Here is an 18,979-nt window from a genome sequence, read left to right as displayed (position 1 = left end):
ATTCCGAGATATAAAGTCATAATTGTGTTATAAAGTCATAATTGCGAGATATAAAGTCATAATTGCGAGATATAAAGTAATAATTGCGAGATATAAATTTAGAATTGCGTGAAATAGTCGCATTGCGTGTTATAAAGTCATAATTGTGAGATATAAAGTCATAATTGCGAGATATAAAGTAATAATTGCGAGATATAAAGTCAGAATTGCGAGATATAAAGTCATAATTGCGAGATATAAAGTTAGAATTGTGTGAAATAGTCGCATTGCGTGTTATAAAGTCATAATTGCGTGTTATAAAGTCATAATTGCGAGATATAAAGTCATAATTGTGTTATAAAGTCATAATTGCGAGATATAAAATTAAAATTGCGTGAAATAAAGTCGCAATTGCGAGTTATAAAGTCATAATTCCGAGATATAAAGTCATAATTGTGTTATAAAGTCATAATTGCGAGATATAAAGTCATAATTGCGAGATATAAAGTAATAATTGCGAGATATAAAGTCAGAATTGCGAGATATAAAGTCATAATTGCGAGATATAAAGTAATAATTGCGAGATATAAAGTCAGAATTGCGAGATATAAAGTCAGAATTGCGAGAGAAAAAACTCACAATTCTTTTTTCTCGCAATTGCGACATCTTTTCTCAGTTGTGAGTTATAAAGTCCAATTCTAAGAAAAAAATACTTTTTTTTTTTCTTTCTCAGAATAGTTTATATCACGCAATTCTGACTTTTTATCACGCAATTGCTTATTATAAAGTCCGAATTGCAAGATAAAAACATGCAATTCCAATTAAAATATATACATTTCTCGCAATTGCGAGTTTATATCATAATTCTGACTTCATAACATGCAATTGCGACTTTATATCACGACGCAATTACCTTTTTTATTTTTCATTCTGTGGCGGAAACAAGCGAGTTCTAAACCTGTGTGAAAACAATACTATGGAAGTCAATGGGGTCCAAAAACGGTTTGATGACCAACATTCTTCAAAACATCTTCTTCTGTGCTGAACAGAAGAGAAGCTCCTACAGGTTTGGAACAACATGAAGATGAGTAAACAACTCTTAAATAATAATACTCACATTTTTATTTTTAGGTGCGCTGTCCCTTTAAATCTCCGGCTCCTCCTTCAAAACATCAACAAATAAGCGTTACGTTTTCTAGCTAACGTTGATCTTGAGGAATCAAACGAATTCTGTCTCATATTTGTATTTCCCTCTTTTAAACAGAATAATATTGTACCGTGTGTTGTCAGATATTCTGTTATTTGTATATTATGTTGTACAAACCTTTATTTCTTCTCATCGAGGAAAAGATTACAAGCAAATAATGATTTAAATGTGATACAAAATATTCAGAATGTAATGCACAGATCATATGGACTATTGTTATGATGTATTTAGAGAGTGTAAATCTCATTTATGTGCATTTTTGAATGAATCAAACCGCATATTTCACAATAATCTTTCATTTTGAGACATGGCAAACACTGTGATTTCAAAAAATATAAATACACACTGTGTTTAAAGATTATCAGTTCATGTCTGGTGAAGCCATTGCATTTAATTGTGTGTAATACAAAAAATATGATCATATCTTCATTGTTTCTTGTTCTAAGTTGAGCTTCAAACGTCTTGCTGATCTGGACCGGTCACTAAATGAACCTTCATGGTAACAGAGGGGATCATGGGAAGGCGTGCATTAATTTCTCAGCTCTAATTAGAGCCGTTCTCCTCCGTCACGTGACCAGTTGGATGGAGACCATCGCCATAGTAACCTTGAGAAGTTGATGATGTCACAGATTAATTTGTGAATGGGGAGAGAAATATTAACGTGACGTTTAGAGGAGAGAACAATCTTCATCTCCAATGCTTCATGAGTTTGTTTTTAAAACAATGCATACATAATATAAAATATGCCTTGAACAATACAACGATCTCACTTTATTTGCTTTATCTTACTGATGAATACACTAATGTTAACAGATACAACATTTGATTTTTAATAATGCGATTCATTAATAATTTAATAAAGATACTTAGGAAAGAAGATCCTTATAATTCTAACATAAAAAAAAAAAAACAACAACATGGTAACATTTTATTTTACAGTGACATTGTTACATGTAGTTACTATAAATTATGCATAATTACATGCAATTAAACCAAACCCCAATCCTAACCCTACAGTAAGTAAATTTAATTATTATTACTTGGCACTATAAGTCCCCCTGTAGTCATTAACTTTATTCTTTAAAACTCATCTTTGATCACCAAAATTACATATCTAAAAGTTTTTTCCTTGAAAAATCCCATAAAATAGAGAAATTAACAAACTAACAATTCCTTGAATGTAACTCGACACCCTCCCCTTATTTAGTATAAAGAATATTCAGAAATATTTGCATTTATATACTGCATATATATTTTTATATAATTTACATTATATATAAATATAACTATTTTATATATAAATAACACATTTTTCTTAAATATATACATGCATGTGTGTGTATTTATATATATAAAATAATTATACACAGTACACGCACATTTATTATGTAAACACACACACTTTTATTTTGGATGCGATTATTCGCGATTAATCGTTTACAGCCCTTAAAATATCTTGAATGTAACTCGACACCCTCGCCTCATTTAGTATTCGCGGTTCTATGAATATGCAAATGAGCCCCGCCCCCACTCACTCAGAGATCCACTGGTTGACGATCACACGTTGATCTGATTGGTTACAAGGTAGTGTGTGACGTCAGAAACACCAGCGATTTCAAACCGTGTTTTTGAGACTGTCTTTGGTTCACTGCAGTTTTAAGCAGAAAATACTCAGCAATGCTGTCCACTTATGAACTTACACATGGTGTGTGTTAAAGCAGATTAATAACTCCACATACACACATAAACTACATTAAAAGCTGGATTTTCACCACAGGGCGACTTTAAATGAATAATTACAGTGTAACAAAACACCTTAAAATAAAGTGCAACCAAAAACATAAATCTAAAATTAGTTTCTATGAAGTAACATATATTTCCCCTTCTCTTGCACTGTTAAATGTATTCTTCGTTTATTTAATTTTAATCTAATGAATAACTAAAATGTTTTGCATTTTAATCGAATTTATGGTAACACTTTATTTTACAGTGTCCTTGTAACTTGTTATATGTTACATGTACTTACCATAGAGTAAATTATGCATAATTACATGAAATTAACCCTCGACTTAATTGTACATGTACGTAGATGTACTAAATTTAGTAAATTGGTATTATTCAGTAGTAAATATATAATTACACTGTAACACGGACACCTTAAAATAAAGTGTAAACCGAATTTATTTATTTTATTTAAACTAACGAACCTTATTGTAAAGTGTTACCTAATATATGCGGGAAGGGGGCGTGGCTGCCCGCGTCCAAAAGGGGCGGGGCTCAGGTGGGTGTGTCTCTCAGCTGATGCGCGCGCGCACTTCATCTCCAACGCGGGCGTCAGCGGCAACGCATCGCGTTCGTTCGTTCGTTCGCAACGGCAGATCAGCATCCGAACGAACGGACAGACACACGGACTGACGGATCCGCGGCGAGACAGTGAGTGTGTGTGTGTGTGTGTGTGTGTGTGTGTGTGTGATGGAGTGATGGAGAGACTGGAGTCACTGGATGCTGCTGTTGTCATGGAGGGATGCGGATTCAGTGATGCATCATTTTGCATGAGCAGAAACACGCATTATGTAATGCGATCAGGTGAACGCTGGATCTTCATTGTGCATCCGTCGTTAAATGCACAATTTATGATGTTATTATGATAAACGCAGAGAACTGAACGCGTCGGTGACTGGTAACTGGTTAGTAGCATCACTGGGCCTGTTCACTGATGCTGGTAATGCTGGTCAATAGATCAGTGCGCGCGCCGCTTCGAAAGGTGAAGACGCGTTTTGAGTGCATATATAGTGAGATGTCATCTTTAAAGCACGAGGGCTGTGTGAGTGTGTGTGTGTGTGTGTGTGTGTGTGTACAGGCCTCCATCTCCTGGTTTTACTGTCACTGTTGTGTGTTTTTGCGGCGCGCGAGTCTGGTGCATCAACACTGCATGTTTACATCTCCGCGTCGCGTCTGCGTGTGTGCCATCGAGTTATACGCGTACGCGGTGATTATTAAACACTATATCGGGGTATTTCAGTGTGTGTGTTGGCTATATGAAGCATGTGAGCGATGATGTAATGCCAGTGAGTGAGTGACTGTGGTAGTAGAGGCACGTGCCAGTGCTGATCTGATCCAGTAATGGAGGCTCTGCTGGACCAGTGATGCCACTGCACATCGTTTGCAATGGCACAGAGTTTATAGAGTAGTCGAGCATGTGCACATCGTGTGCTTTTACAGAAAACCACACTGTTGGACATGCACCATGGCATTTTTACAGTACCTTCGAATAGCCTATCATCATGGTATACAAATATGGAAGTCATCTGTGTTTATCAAAATGCCAAGATATATTAATATATGATACCTTTACTGCACTGTCTTGAGAACTGATCCGTTGAATGTTTATATTCTTACACTGTTTATTTTTAGGGGTGCATGATATATCGGTATCGGCTGATATCTGTTCATTTTTAATGTTATTGTTAGCGACCCAATAAGAAAATTTGTTTGATCTTCTGATAAACAGTAAGCCGATAAATAATGTATAATTTCCTTCAGCTGAGACACTTCAGATGCGCACTGTTCAACATGATGGTTATGAATTACTTGAAATATGATTGAAATCACTTCAAAAAATGTAAATACCGGCTGCATTATAGTGAGAACATCATAACTGTGTGTTTGGGACATGGATTTATTGGTGAGACAGACTTTTGTTTTTGTAATCAGGCTCTCAAAAATTATAGTAAAATTTGGACTTAGATTTATCGGACGATATATCGGTTATTGGCTTTTAAATATAAATAATTATCCCTATCAGTCAAAATGTTGATATCAGTGCATCCGTATTAATTTTATCGTTACCCTTGCAAAGAAGTACTGGTAAAAGTATGCTATCAAAAGTCAGGGATCTCAATATGAGCTCTAATATTTCTCATCAGATTTCTCATTGGTTCTTGCTGAAGATCAAACGTGATGCGTAACACTAGAATGATCCTCATTGGTTCTTGCTGAAGATCAAACGTGATGCGTAACACTAGAATGATCCTCATTGGTTCTTGCTGAAGATCAAACGTGCTGCGTAACACTAGAATGATCCTCATTGGTTCTTGCTGAAGATCAAACGTGATGCGTAACACCAGAATGATCCTCATTGGTTCTTGCTGAAGATCAAACGTGCTGCGTAACACTAGAATGATCCTCATTGGTTCTTGCTGAAGATCAAACGTGATGCGTAACACTAGAATGATCCTCATTGGTTCTTGCTGAAGATCAAACGTGATGCGTAACACTAGAATGATCCTCATTGGTTCTTGTTGAAGATCAAACGTGATGCGTAACACTAGAATGATCCTCATTGGTTCTTGCTGAAGATCAAACGTGATGCGTAACACTAGAATGATCCTCATTGGTTCTTGCTGAAGATCAAACGTGATGCGTAACACTAGAATGATCCTCATTGGTTCTTGCTGAAGATCAAACGTGATGCGTAACACTAGAATGATCCTCATTGGTTCTTGCTGAAGATCAAACGTGATGCGTAACACTAGAATGATCCTCATTGGTTCTTGCTGAAGATCAAACGTGATGCGTAACACTAGAATGATCCTCATTGGTTCTTGCTGAAGATCAAACGTGATGCGTAACACTAGAATGATCCTCATTGGTTCTTGCTGAAGATCAAACGTGATGTGTAACACTAGAATGATCCTCATTGGTTCTTGCTGAAGCTCAAACGTGATGCGTAACACTAGAATGAATCTCATTGGTTCTTGCTGAAGCTCAAACGTGATGCGTAACACGAGAATGATCCTCATTGGTTCTTGCTGAAGATCAAACGTGATGCGTAACACTAGAATGATCCTCATTGGTTCTTGCTGAAGATCAAACGTGATGCGTAACACGAGAATGATCCTCATTGGTTCTTGCTGAAGATCAAACGTGCTGCGTAACACTAGAATGATCCTCATTGGTTCTTGCTGAAGATCAAACGTGATGCGTAACACTAGAATGATCCTCATTGGTTCTTGCTGAAGATCAAACGTGATGCGTAACACGAGAATGAACCTCATTGGTTCTTGCTGAAGATCAAGCGTGCTGCGTAACACTAGAATGATCCTCATTGGTTCTTGCTGAAGATCAAACGTGCTGCGTAACACTAGAATGATCCTCATTGGTTCTTGCTGAAGCTCAAACGTGATGCGTAACACTAGAATGATCCTCATTGGTTCTTGCTGAAGATCAAACGTGATGCGTAACACGAGAATGATCCTCATTGGTTCTTGCTGAAGATCAAACGTGCTGCGTAACACTAGAATGATCCTCATTGGTTCTTGCTGAAGATCAAACGTGATGCGTAACACTAGAATGATCCTCATTGGTTCTTGCAGAAGATCAAACGTGATGCGTAACACGAGAATGATCCTCATTGGTTCTTGCTGAAGATCAAACGTGCTGCGTAACACTAGAATGATCCTCATTGGTTCTTGCTGAAGATCAAACGTGCTGCGTAACACTAGAATGATCCTCATTGGTTCTTGCTGAAGATCAAACGTGATGCGTAACACTAGAATGATCCTCATTGGTTCTTGCTGAAGATCAAACGTGATGCGTAACACTAGAATGATCCTCATTGGTTCTTGCTGAAGATCAAACGTGATGCGTAACACTAGAATGATCCTCATTGGTTCTTGCTGAAGATCAAACGTGATGCGTAACACTAGAATGATCCTCATTGGTTCTTGCTGAAGATCAAACGTGATGCGTAACACTAGAATGATCCTCATTGGTTCTTGCTGAAGATCAAACGTGATGCGTAACACTAGAATGATCCTCATTGGTTCTTGCTGAAGATCAAACGTGATGCGTAACACTAGAATGATCCTCATTGGTTCTTGCTGAAGATCAAACGTGATGTGTAACACTAGAATGATCCTCATTGGTTCTTGCTGAAGCTCAAACGTGATGCGTAACACTAGAATGAATCTCATTGGTTCTTGCTGAAGCTCAAACGTGATGCGTAACACGAGAATGATCCTCATTGGTTCTTGCTGAAGATCAAACGTGATGCGTAACACTAGAATGATCCTCATTGGTTCTTGCTGAAGATCAAACGTGATGCGTAACACGAGAATGATCCTCATTGGTTCTTGCTGAAGATCAAACGTGCTGCGTAACACTAGAATGATCCTCATTGGTTCTTGCTGAAGATCAAACGTGATGCGTAACACTAGAATGATCCTCATTGGTTCTTGCTGAAGATCAAACGTGATGCGTAACACGAGAATGAACCTCATTGGTTCTTGCTGAAGATCAAGCGTGCTGCGTAACACTAGAATGATCCTCATTGGTTCTTGCTGAAGCTCAAACGTGATGCGTAACACTAGAATGATCCTCATTGGTTCTTGCTGAAGATCAAACGTGATGCGTAACACGAGAATGATCCTCATTGGTTCTTGCTGAAGATCAAACGTGCTGCGTAACACTAGAATGATCCTCATTGGTTCTTGCTGAAGATCAAACGTGATGCGTAACACTAGAATGATCCTCATTGGTTCTTGCTGAAGATCAAACGTGATGCGTAACACTAGAATGATCCTCATTGGTTCTTGCTGAAGATCAAACGTGATGCGTAACACGAGAATGATCCTCATTGGTTCTTGCTGAAGATCAAACGTGCTGCGTAACACTAGAATGATCCTCATTGGTTCTTGCTGAAGATCAAACGTGATGCGTAACACTAGAATGATCCTCATTGGTTCTTGCTGAAGATCAAACGTGATGCGTAACACGAGAATGATCCTCATTGGTTCTTGCTGAAGATCAAACGTGATGCGTAACACTAGAATGATCCTCATTGGTTCTTGCTGAAGATCAAACGTGATGCGTAACACTAGAATGATCCTCATTGGTTCTTGCTGAAGATCAAACGTGATGCGTAACACTAGAATGATCCTCATTGGTTCTTGCTGAAGATCAAACGTGATGCGTAACACGAGAATGATCCTCATTGGTTCTTGCTGAAGATCAAACGTGCTGCGTAACACTAGAATGATCCTCATTGGTTCTTGCTGAAGATCAAACGTGATGCGTAACACGAGAATGATCCTCATTGGTTCTTGCTGAAGATCAAACGTGCTGCGTAACACTAGAATGATCCTCATTGGTTCTTGCTGAAGATCAAACGTGATGCGTAACACGAGAATGATCCTCATTGGTTCTTGCTGAAGATCAAACGTGATGCGTAACACTAGAATGATCCTCATTGGTTCTTGCTGAAGATCAAACGTGATGCGTAACACTAGAATGATCCTCATTGGTTCTCGCTGAAGATCAAACGTCTTCAGCAAGAAGTGCGTGCGTGTGTGTAAAAAGAGCATTAGCAATTAAAGAAAAAACACTTCAGCAAAACATGATCAGGTCAAAGTGTCGGAATAATTTTTGGTCCCAAATGTGTATAAATGTTTCTGGTAGTCGCTGTATGAAGAATTATTGCCTATAATATCTCACAGTTTACTGTATTTTGCTCTCCTCACTCACAGAAATGAACTAGTGTCCTCTCACCATAATTGGTGTCTGAATAATTTTGTACCGTGTGTTTGTGTTGCAGTGTGTGTGTGTGTGACCCGGCTCCCGTCTCCTTCATGCCCGTGTGTGTGGGCAGTGGAGTGAAGCGCTCGAGGCTCCTGGCATGGGCAGCGTAGGGAGCGGGGCCTCCAGTCAACGGCCCATCACCATGCGTAGCGTTGGCACCCGCACCACCCCGAACGGCCCGCTGGCACCGGCGCCGGCCCCGGCCCCCGCCTCGACCCGCCGGCGCCTGGACGACCGGAGCTTCAGCGCCGACCGCATCCCCGGCCCGAACACCAAGACCAAAGGCGTCTGCGCCGACGAGAGGGATTACGCTCGCAACGCTAACCGGCAGCACACGGTCAACGGCGAGAGGCTCGTGACCAACGCGGTGTTCGCTAACGGCGCGCGCAGAGACGGGCACCGGCGCGGGGAGAGTCTGGATCTGTGCGGGAACAACGTCGTGTTGAACAACGACAGGAATCATCAAGCGCCAACGCTGCACAAGGACAAGAGCAAAACCAAACCTGATAATCACAATCCTCCCAACATTCTGCCCGTCTCTGGGAAACTCGAGCATGCGCAGGTACTAGCGTTCGGAATTTTAGCCCTTAAAGTGACATATTTAAATGTTTTTTACTTGAAAAATGCCTTAAAATATCTGGGATGTAACTCGACACCCTCGCCTAATTTAGTATGCGCGGTTCTATGAATATGCAAATGAGCCCCGCCTCCACTCACTCACTCACTCAGAGATCCACTGGTTGACGATCACACGTTGATCTGATTGGTTACAAGGTAGTGTGTGACGTCAGAAACACCAGCGATTTCAAAGCGTGGTTTTGAGACTGTCTTTGGTTCACTGCAGTTTTATGAATACGACTTATGAATTTACACATGGTTTAAGCAGATTAATAACACCACATAGACATATAAACAACATTAAAAGCTGGATTTACACCACAGGGCGACTTTAAGCACAAATTCACTTCATTTTTATAAATTTTTATGTATATATTTTGATACTTCAGTCATTTTTGCTTCTCCAGTAAATGTATCGTGATTTAAGAATGTCAAAAAAGTTGTTAATTATGACATAATATGAAATTTAAAACGTATATTCATGAGTTATTATATTATATACTTAATATATACTTATATTGAATTATTTTCAAAATGACGAAAATAATTATGATATAAAAAGTCAGATATTGAAAAATCATACCATTTTACTTTTTTAGTGAGGCGGGGCTAATTTACATATTCGTAGAACCGCGCATACTAAATGAGGCAAGGGTGTCGAGTTACATTCAAAGATATTTTAAGGCATTTTTCAAAAAAAAAAAGTTGAAATATGTAATTTTGGTGATTAGAGATTAGATAAAATGATTGACTTCAGGGGGACTTTAAAACAAGAACAAATATCTATCTCAATGGAGTCTTAATTCAAAGATTAAACTAGTTTATTCTTCTGATTGGCAGATATCTGTTCTTATTTTAAGCACAAACTCATAAATAATAGTACAATGTTAATTGTGTATTTAATGCTGCAGTTTCTGTCAGTTTGTCTCTCCAGACCAATGACAATAATGGCACGATTGACCAATCAGAATCAAGTATTCCACCGTGTAATAACATTATATAAATATTAGCAAAATGTCGGTTTTGTCTCTCCAGACCAACGACTCTCTGGTGCGTCCGTCGGCCTTCAAACCCGTGGTGCCGAAGAGCTTTCACTCCATGCAGAACCTGGTGTGTCCCCTTCAGACGGGCTCCGGCTCGGCTCCGGGTCCGAGTGGCGCCGGCGCCGGCGGGTCCGAGCCGGGTCCGATCCAGGACAGTCCCGGCAGCCGGGGAACACACACGGGCCCGGGCCTTTCGGACTCGGGGAGGAACTCTCTCACCAGCCTTCCCACGTACACCGGGTCCGGTTACGGCCCGGCTCCGGCCCTCGGGCCCCTCAGCGCCTCCACCAGCCACATCAACCGGCTCGGCACCGGCGTCCCGGATAAGCCGGGCTTCCAGAACGGGCTCAGCGCGTCGGACAGCGGGCGCTCGTCCTCGGGGAAGAGCTCTTCCTCGTACCAGCGCCTCAGTCACATGAGCGACGGCCCCGGACCCCTGAGGCCGTCCCCGAGCTCAGACGACGTCATCCAGGACCTCGAGGACCGGCTGTGGGAGAGAGAGCAAGAAGTGAGTGAGGTGACACAACCTTTATATGATCCTCTTACATCTTCATTCATTCATTCATTTTCTTTCATTTTGGATACACCATTGGATATTTATTTATTTATTTGTATTTATTTATTAAATTTGTATACACCATTGGATATTTCATTTATTTCATTTATTTCATTTATTTCATTTATTTCATTTATTTCATTTATTTTAAGGCTAAATGTCATGTTTAATTCAGTCTTTATTTATATAGTCATTCATCATTAATTTTCTTGGATACACCATTAAATATTTAATTTATAAAATTTGGATACAGCATTGGATATACATTTTTTTAATTATTTTTTTTAAGGCTAAATGGCAAGGTAAATTTTGACTCTTTATTTATATTTTCATTCATTATTTTTCATTAGTTTTGTATAAACTATTGAATATTTAATTTATTTAATTTATTAAATTTGTAAAAACCATTGGATTTTTAAAATTATTTTTATTTTATTTTATATACACCACTGAATATTTTATTTATTTTAAGGCTAACTGGCAAGTTACATTCACTCTTTGTTTATTTATATATTCCATTCATTCATTTTCTTTAATTTTGTATACACCACTGAATATTTAATTTATTCAATTTATTGAATTTGTATACACAATTGGATATTTATTGAATTTATTGAATTTGTATACACCATTGGATATTTATTGAATTTATTGAATTTGTATACACCATTGGATTTTTATTTTGCATGCACATTTGATATTTTCCACTGAGATTAAATGTCAAGTTAAATTCACTCTTTATTTAAAGTTGCTTTGAATAAAAGTGTTTGACAGAATGACAGAGTGATATTTACTGTACTTGCCGAAACTTATTTTACTCTGTGCTTTTGTCCCCACTAGAAATCAATCAATGACAAAAGATTACAAAACTTGACATTTTAATGTTGGAATTGGAAAATGGTGTTTGCTTTTACATTTATTTTATTTAATTGCATGCAAATATATATATGTGTGTGTATGTATATTATATATGTATATATATTTTTTTCTTTTTTCTTTATATAGCACATTTACAACAATCAATAATTTAATTTATTTTATTTTGCATACACATTTAATATTTTATTTTATTTATTTTATTCAATTTTGCATACACCAGTGAATATTTAGTTTATTTATTTAATTTGAATACACCATTGGATTATTATTTATTTATATAAATATTATTTATTTATATAATAATGATAAATTATTTCATTTTGCATGCACATTTTATTTAATTTTTTATGCACTATTGGATATTTATTTGTTTATTTATTTTATTTTATTTAATCAATTTATATACACCATTGAATATATTATTTATTTAATTAATTCATTTAATTTGAATACACCATTGTATAATTATTTATTTATCCTCTTTATTTTTGCAGACACCATTTAATTTATTTATTTATTTAATATTATTAATTTTCTTTACTTTTGCCATTTTACCATTGAATTATTTTTTTTATTTTTTTTATTGGATGAATTGCATTCATATAAATGTGTGAAGGTAAGTCAAAGCAACTCAATGAATGCAACATTAGAAAAAATCCCTTAGTTTAGCAGGAAAATATTGTTTGATTGTAAATAAAACTGCCATTTTTATGGCTCTATTCAAATCTGTTTTTCCAAGAAGTTGGCATAAGTTTCTAAACATTGGATATGCTGTTAGCTTCAACAAGCCTCAGGACAGATCCTGCGGTTTCCTTCAAATGCCAGTGTCAGTGTCAGATGATGCACATGATGAATCTGACACATGGCGTTTGAGAATGCAGCTATGCCTGAAATGAAGAGTGTGTTGTGGTGTGTGTTGTCCCCGGCTCAGGTGATCCACATGCGGCGTAACCTGGACCAGAGCGAGGCGGCCATCGCGCAGGTGTTCGAGGAGAAGCAGCGCGTGTGGGAGCGCGAGATGGAGGAGCTGAGGCAGAACTACGCCGGCCGGCTGCAGCAGGTGACCGCACGACACACACCGCACGACACCGCACGACACCGCACGACACCGCACGACACCGCACGACTGCACACCTGCAGCGCACTAACAGCTTCATAACACTGAAGAAAAAGGAATTTACAATACATCACATCATATGACCTCTTTAAACATTAACTTACTTAAAGGATTAGTTCACTTTCAAAAATCTATTTTTAATTTTTTTTATTTCCACTTTTATGATGGATAGATGCACTTTTATGATGGATAGATGCACTTTTATGATGGACAGATGCACTTTTATGATGGATAGATGCACTTTTATGATGGATAGATGCACTTTTATGATGGATAGATGCACTTTTATGATGGACAGATGCACTTTTATGATGGATAGATGCACTTTTATGATGGATAGATGCACTTTTATGATGGACAGATGCACTTTTATGATGGATAGATGCACTTTTATGATGGACAGATGCACTTTTATGATGGATAGATGCACTTTTATGATGGATAGATGCACTTTTATGATGGATAGATGCACTTTTATGATGGATAGATGCACTTTTATGATGGATAGATGCACTTTTATGATGGATAGATGCACTTTTATGATGGATAGATGCACTTTTATGATGGATAGATGCACTTTTATGATGGACAGATGCACTTTTATGATGGATAGATGCACTTTTATGATGGATAGATGCACTTTTATGATGGATAGATGCACTTTTATGATGGACAGATGCACTTTTATGATGGATAGATGCACTTTTATGATGGACAGATGCACTTTTATGATGGACAGATGCACTTTTATGATGGATAGATGCACTTTTATGATGGACAGATGCACTTTTATGATGGATAGATGCACTTTTATGATGGACAGATGCACTTTTATGATGGATAGATGCACTTTTATGATGGACAGATGCACTTTTATGATGGACAGATGCACTTTTATGATGGATAGATGCACTTTTATGATGGATAGATAATTTCTTTTTAGACTGAAGAAAGAAAGACATGGACATCTTTGATGACGTGGGGGAGAGTAAATTATCAGCAATTTTTTTTTGAAAGTTAACTAATCCTTTAACTTTGCAGTGTTTAAAATGTACTGTTTTCGTCCTGGAGAATGGACCAAATTGTATTCAATAGACTTATAGACTTGATATTGTTTCTTATTCAAAAGTGGTGACGCAAACAACAACAACAAAAAACCCCATAAAAATCCAGCACCCCCAACCTAAAGCATGTTCCCGCAGGTGACCCGACGGGCCCAGCGCTCCCAGCATGCACTGCAGGCCCAGATCGGGCGTCTCCAGCAGGACAAGCGCCGGCTCCAGGACGAGATGACGCTCCTGCTCGCTCAGAGAGAAGAACTGGAGAAGAAGTGCCTGGACTTCAGGAAGGAACAGGCCGATATTCTGCCCAGACTCGAGGAGACCAAGTGGGAGGTCAGTCTGAAGACAACACTGCAGAACATGCTTTATCACTCAGTGTGTGTGACCCAAACCCAGTCTGAGCCGCACGGGTATATCTGTGGCAATAGCAACTATACATCGTATGGGTCAAAATTATACATTTTTCTGTTATGCCAAAAATCATGAGGATATTAAGATCATGTTCCATGAAGATATTTAGTAAATGTCCTACCGTAAATATATAAAACATGTATTTGTGTGAGTGAATGCAGCACAATCGTGAACATAAATGCACAACTTTAAAGGAGATTTTCTCAATGTTTACATTTTTTTGCTCCTCAGATTCCAGATTTTCAATAGTTGTGTCTCGACCAAATATTGTCCTATCCTAACAAACCATACATCAGTGGAGAGATTATTTATTCAACTTTATATGATGTATAAATGTCAATTTAAAAAAATTGACCCATGTGACTGGTTTTGTGGTCCAGGGTCACATACTGGAGAATCTATCAGCCGCTTGAACGCGTTGACTCACTCTTTAAGACATTTACCGCCACCAATGTGCGGTTCTATGAATATGCAAATGAGCCCCGCCTCCACTCACTCACTCACTCAGAGATCCACTGGTGGATGATCACACGTTGATCTGATTGGTTACAAGGTAGTTTGTCACATCAGAAACACCAGCGATTTCAAACCGTGTTTTTGAGACTGTCTTTGGTTCAATTACCGTACCATGCAGTGGAAAAGCGCCATAAACTACTTTGATCTGTAAATCCATCTAAATACCAATTCAGATGCAGCTTCTATAAAAAAAAACAATATATATATATATATGTGTGTGTGTGTGTGTGCAGGTGTGTCAGAAGGCGGGGGAGATCTCTCTGCTGAAGCAGCAGCTTCGGGAGAGTCAGGCCGAGGTGACGCAGCGCGCCGGAGAGATGGTGGCCCTGCGGGGTCAAATGAAGGAGCTCAACGCCCAGCTGAGAGAGCGAGAGGAGAACGAGATCAGCCTCAAAGAGTCGTTCTGCACCAAGACCCTGGAGCTGGAGCGCTGCGAGGCCGAGCTGCAGGCCATGCTGGCCGAGGTACACACACACACACACACGCTCGTCTGCTTGTTTGTGTAACGTTAACTAGTCAAGCCACAGTCTAAAAAGAAATCTCTTACTGCACCTTTAAATCATAATTGCTATTTTTATCAGAAAGATCGCAATCAGATATTTTACCCACTTCTACTTGACATGTTGTTTATATGTATCAGACCAAGCAGCACGACACTCTTGTAGCCAATCAGCAGTAGGGGGCGTGTCCACTCATGATGCGGGAGGGGAGAGAGTGAGCCAATCAGCAGTAGGGGGCGTGTCCACTCATGATGCGGGAGGGGAGAGAGTGAGCCAATCAGCAGTAGGGGGCGTGTCCACTCATGATGGAAGAGGAGCGAGTGAACCAATCAGCAGTAGGGGGTGTGTCCACTCATGATGGAAGAGGAGAGAGTGAGCCAATCAGCAGTAGGGGGCGTGTCCACTCATGATGGGAGAGAGTGAGCCAATCAGCAGTAGGGGGCGTGTCTACTCATAATTGGAGAGAGGGAGCCAATCAGCAGTAGGGGGCTTGTCCACTCATGATGGGAGACGAGAGAGTGAGCCAATCAGCAGTAGGGGGCGTGTCCACTCATGATGGAAGACGAGAGAGTGAGCTAATCAGCAGTAGGGGGTGTGTCCACTCATGATGGAAGACGAGAGAGTGAGCCAATCAGCAGTAGGGGGCGTGTCCACTCATGATGGGGGAGGAGAGAGGAGCCAATCAGCAGTAGAGGGCGTGTCTACTCATTATGGGAAAGAGTGAGCCAATCAGCAGTAGGGGGCGTGTCCACTCATGATGGGAGAGAGTGAGCCAATCAGCAGTAGGGGGCGTGTCCACTCATGATGGAAGATGAGAGAGTGAGCCAATCAGCAGTAAGGGGCGTGTCCACTCATGATTGAAGATGAGAGAGTGAGCCAATCAGCAGTAGGGGGCATGTCCACTCATGGTGGGAGAGAGTGAGCCAATCAGCAGTAGGGGGCGTGTCCACTCATGATGGGAGAGAGAGTGAGCCAATCAGCAGTAGGGGGCGTGTCCACTCATGATGGAAGATGAGAGAGTGAGCCAATCAGCAGTAGGGGGCGTGTCCACTCATGATGGAAGATGAGAGAGTGAGCCAATCAGCAGTAAGGGGCGTGTCCACTCATGATTGAAGATGAGAGAGTGAGCCAATCAGCAGTAGGGGGCGTGTCCACTCATGATGGGAGAGAGAGTGAGCCAATCAGCAGTAGGGGGCGTGTCCACTCATGATGGGAGAGAGTGAGCCAATCAGCAGTAGGGGGCGTGTCTACTCATGATGGGAGAGAGTGAGCCAATCAGCAGTAGGGGGCGTGTTCACTCATGATGGGAGAGAGTGAGCCAATCAGCAGTAGGGGGCGTGTCCACTCATGATGGGAGAGAGTGAGCCAATCAGCAGTAGGGGGCGTATCCACTCATGATGGGAGAGAGTGAGCCAATCAGCAGTAGGGGGCGTGTCCACTCATGATGCGGGAGGGGAGAGAGTGAGCCAATCAGCAGTAGGGGGCGTGCCCACTCATGATGGGGGAGGAGAGAGGAGCCAATCAGCAGTAGGGGGCGTGTCCAATCATGATGGGGGAGGAGAGAGGAGCCAATCAGCAGTAGGGGGCGTGTCCACTCATGATGGGGGAGGAGAGATGAGCCAATCAGAAGTAGGGGGCGTGTCTACTCATGATGGGAGAGAGTGAGCCAATCAGCAGTAGTGGGCGTGTCCACTTGCATGGCTTAGCTGCATTTCAGCTAAGCCATGCTAAATGTTCATGCATTTGGGGGCGTAGCAATAAAGGGAGGGGCGTGTCTGTTTAAGTGTTTCTCAGAAATCTCTTACTACACCTTTAATTCATAATTGCTATTTATATCTGAAAGATCGCGTATGTTGTTGATATGTTTAACCTTGTCTTCAGGTCACGGTGCTGCGGGACAAGCTGAGCGCGTTTGAGTCAGAGGTCACGCGCCTGAAGAAGGCCCTCGGTGAACTCGGCAGCAACTCCAGTCGTCCCAGTGATCCCAGTCTGTCCGATATGGGGCAACTGGTGGCGTCCCGTAGCCGAGAGCATCTCATGTCCCCTTCGGATCCGCCAACGTCTCTCCCGGCGCTCCCGGCTCCCGATCGGCTCCTCAGCGACGACTCCAAGGTCCAGTGGGCGGAGTCAGGTGACCTTCGCCGTCAGCTAGAGCGACTGCAGGGCGAGCTACGTCTCGAGCGGCAACAGCGCGAACGACAAGCGCTAACATTCGCACAGGAACGCCAAACCTGGCATGACGAGAAGGAGCGCGTGCTGAAGTACCAAGCGCAGTTGCAGCTAAGCTACGTGGAGATGCTACAGAAGAACCAGGCGCTTGAGGAGCGCGTGGACAAGCTAGGAGCCAAAATGGCCGCTCCGACTCTGGCTTTACCAGAGGCGCCAGTTTCCGTGTCAATATCGCTAACGTCTCCGACCCCGCCGGTGGAAGAGAAGAAGAAGATGCCGGAGATGCACCAACTCGCGCCGCCGTGGCCCGTTCCAACCCGACTGGAGAGGATCGAGTCCACCGAGATCTGACTAGAACCAAGATTACAATAGCATTCAGTACAATCCGAAAACGAAACCGCTTCCGAGGACTGTCCAAGGATGCCCTGCTTGTCTAGGGCGGGTGTTTGGGTGGAGGGCAGGGTAGTTATGAGCCTTAGCATTAGCTTTACCGGCTTGTCGAGGGCTGGTTAGTAGTGCAGATGAGCTGGCCGCTAGTCAGTCGCGTGAGGAAACGTAGCACTCAGGGGTTAAAGGTTTAAGGGCGTAAACTATTCAGACTGGGTTCAGGCTATTATTTAATCACGATCTTATAGAATATAAGAAGAATATACTTGTTAGCAGCATTTAAAACAATCAGAACGAGAGTCGAGAGTTTCTCTTAAAGGGAAGATCTCGCGAAACACACCGCCACCGTTTTAGGACCAAATCTCAGTGCCAGTCTCGAGAGAGTTTATGCCGTGTGTTTATTGCACGGGAAGGCCAGAAACATACTCAACACACGTGCACAACTAATGAGACAGATTTGCTAGTGTTCAAAAGTTTGGGGTCTCTTCCGTGATCAACAATGCAGTAAACATTATTGCATTTGAAAATATCAGTTTTCTATGTGAATATACAGAATATATAAAGTGTGATTCATTCCTGTGAGTTTTCAGCATCATTACTCCAGTCTTCAGTGTCACATGATCCTTCAGAAATCAGTATAATATGATAATCTGATGCTCAAGACACATTTATGATTATTATCAGTGTTGAAAACTGATATTTTTGTAGAATCCGTGATACTTTGTTGCAGAGATTAATAGAAAGTTAAAAAGAACAGCATTAGAACATTATAAATGTCTCTTTTGATCAATTTAATGCATCCTCGCCAAATAAAAGTATTAATGTTTTTCAACAACAACAAAAAAAATATTTGTACTGACCCCAAACTTTTGAATGCTTGTGTAGCTAGATATAAATAAATAACATTGAGCGATGTTACACTGCAAAAAATGCTTTTCTTACTTGGTATTTTTGTCTT

The 18,979-nt window shown here is 40.6% G+C and overlaps 1 protein-coding gene across 2 annotated transcripts; it reads left to right on the top strand.

Annotated features, from left to right (window-relative positions):
- Nucleotides 1–3,504: 3,504 nt before the first annotated feature.
- lzts3a (leucine zipper, putative tumor suppressor family member 3a) lies at nucleotides 3,505–18,851 on the top strand. 2 transcript variants are annotated; one of them, XM_079608130.1, is made up of 7 exons: nucleotides 3,505–3,619; nucleotides 8,781–9,326; nucleotides 10,418–10,933; nucleotides 12,792–12,920; nucleotides 14,180–14,371; nucleotides 15,199–15,429; nucleotides 17,347–18,851. In XM_079608130.1, the coding sequence occupies exons 2-7, from the start codon at nucleotides 8,862–8,864 to the stop codon at nucleotides 17,983–17,985; spliced, it is 2,172 nt and encodes a 723-aa protein (XP_079464256.1). In that variant the 5' UTR covers nucleotides 3,505–3,619; nucleotides 8,781–8,861; the 3' UTR covers nucleotides 17,986–18,851. The 2 variants fall into 2 exon arrangements, with proteins under 2 accessions (XP_079464256.1, XP_079464255.1); XM_079608129.1 differs by having other exon boundaries at nucleotides 3,508–3,619; nucleotides 10,418–10,942; nucleotides 17,347–18,640.
- Nucleotides 18,852–18,979: the final 128 nt, after the last annotated feature.

The sequence above is a fragment of the Phoxinus phoxinus genome (genome assembly GCF_949152265.1).
Source record: "Phoxinus phoxinus genome assembly, chromosome: 3".
NCBI classification, from domain to species: domain Eukaryota; kingdom Metazoa; phylum Chordata; class Actinopteri; order Cypriniformes; family Leuciscidae; genus Phoxinus; species Phoxinus phoxinus.
Note: the sequence above shows the minus strand (reverse complement) of the source record. Positions and strands in the feature narration are given on the sequence as shown.

What these genes read in the sequence shown, in the direction of transcription:
- lzts3a (XM_079608129.1), top strand. Translation starts at nt 8,862, where the DNA reads ATGGGCAGCGTAGGGAGCGGGGCCTCCAGTCAACGGCCCATCACCATG. An exon ending in GGAAACTCGAGCATGCGCAG is followed by an intron (nt 9,327 to 10,417) that starts GTACTAGCGTTC and finishes TTGTCTCTCCAG; the next exon opens with ACCAACGACTCTCTGGTGCG. An exon ending in TCGAGGAGACCAAGTGGGAG is followed by an intron (nt 14,372 to 15,198) that starts GTCAGTCTGAAG and finishes GTGTGTGTGCAG; the next exon opens with GTGTGTCAGAAGGCGGGGGA.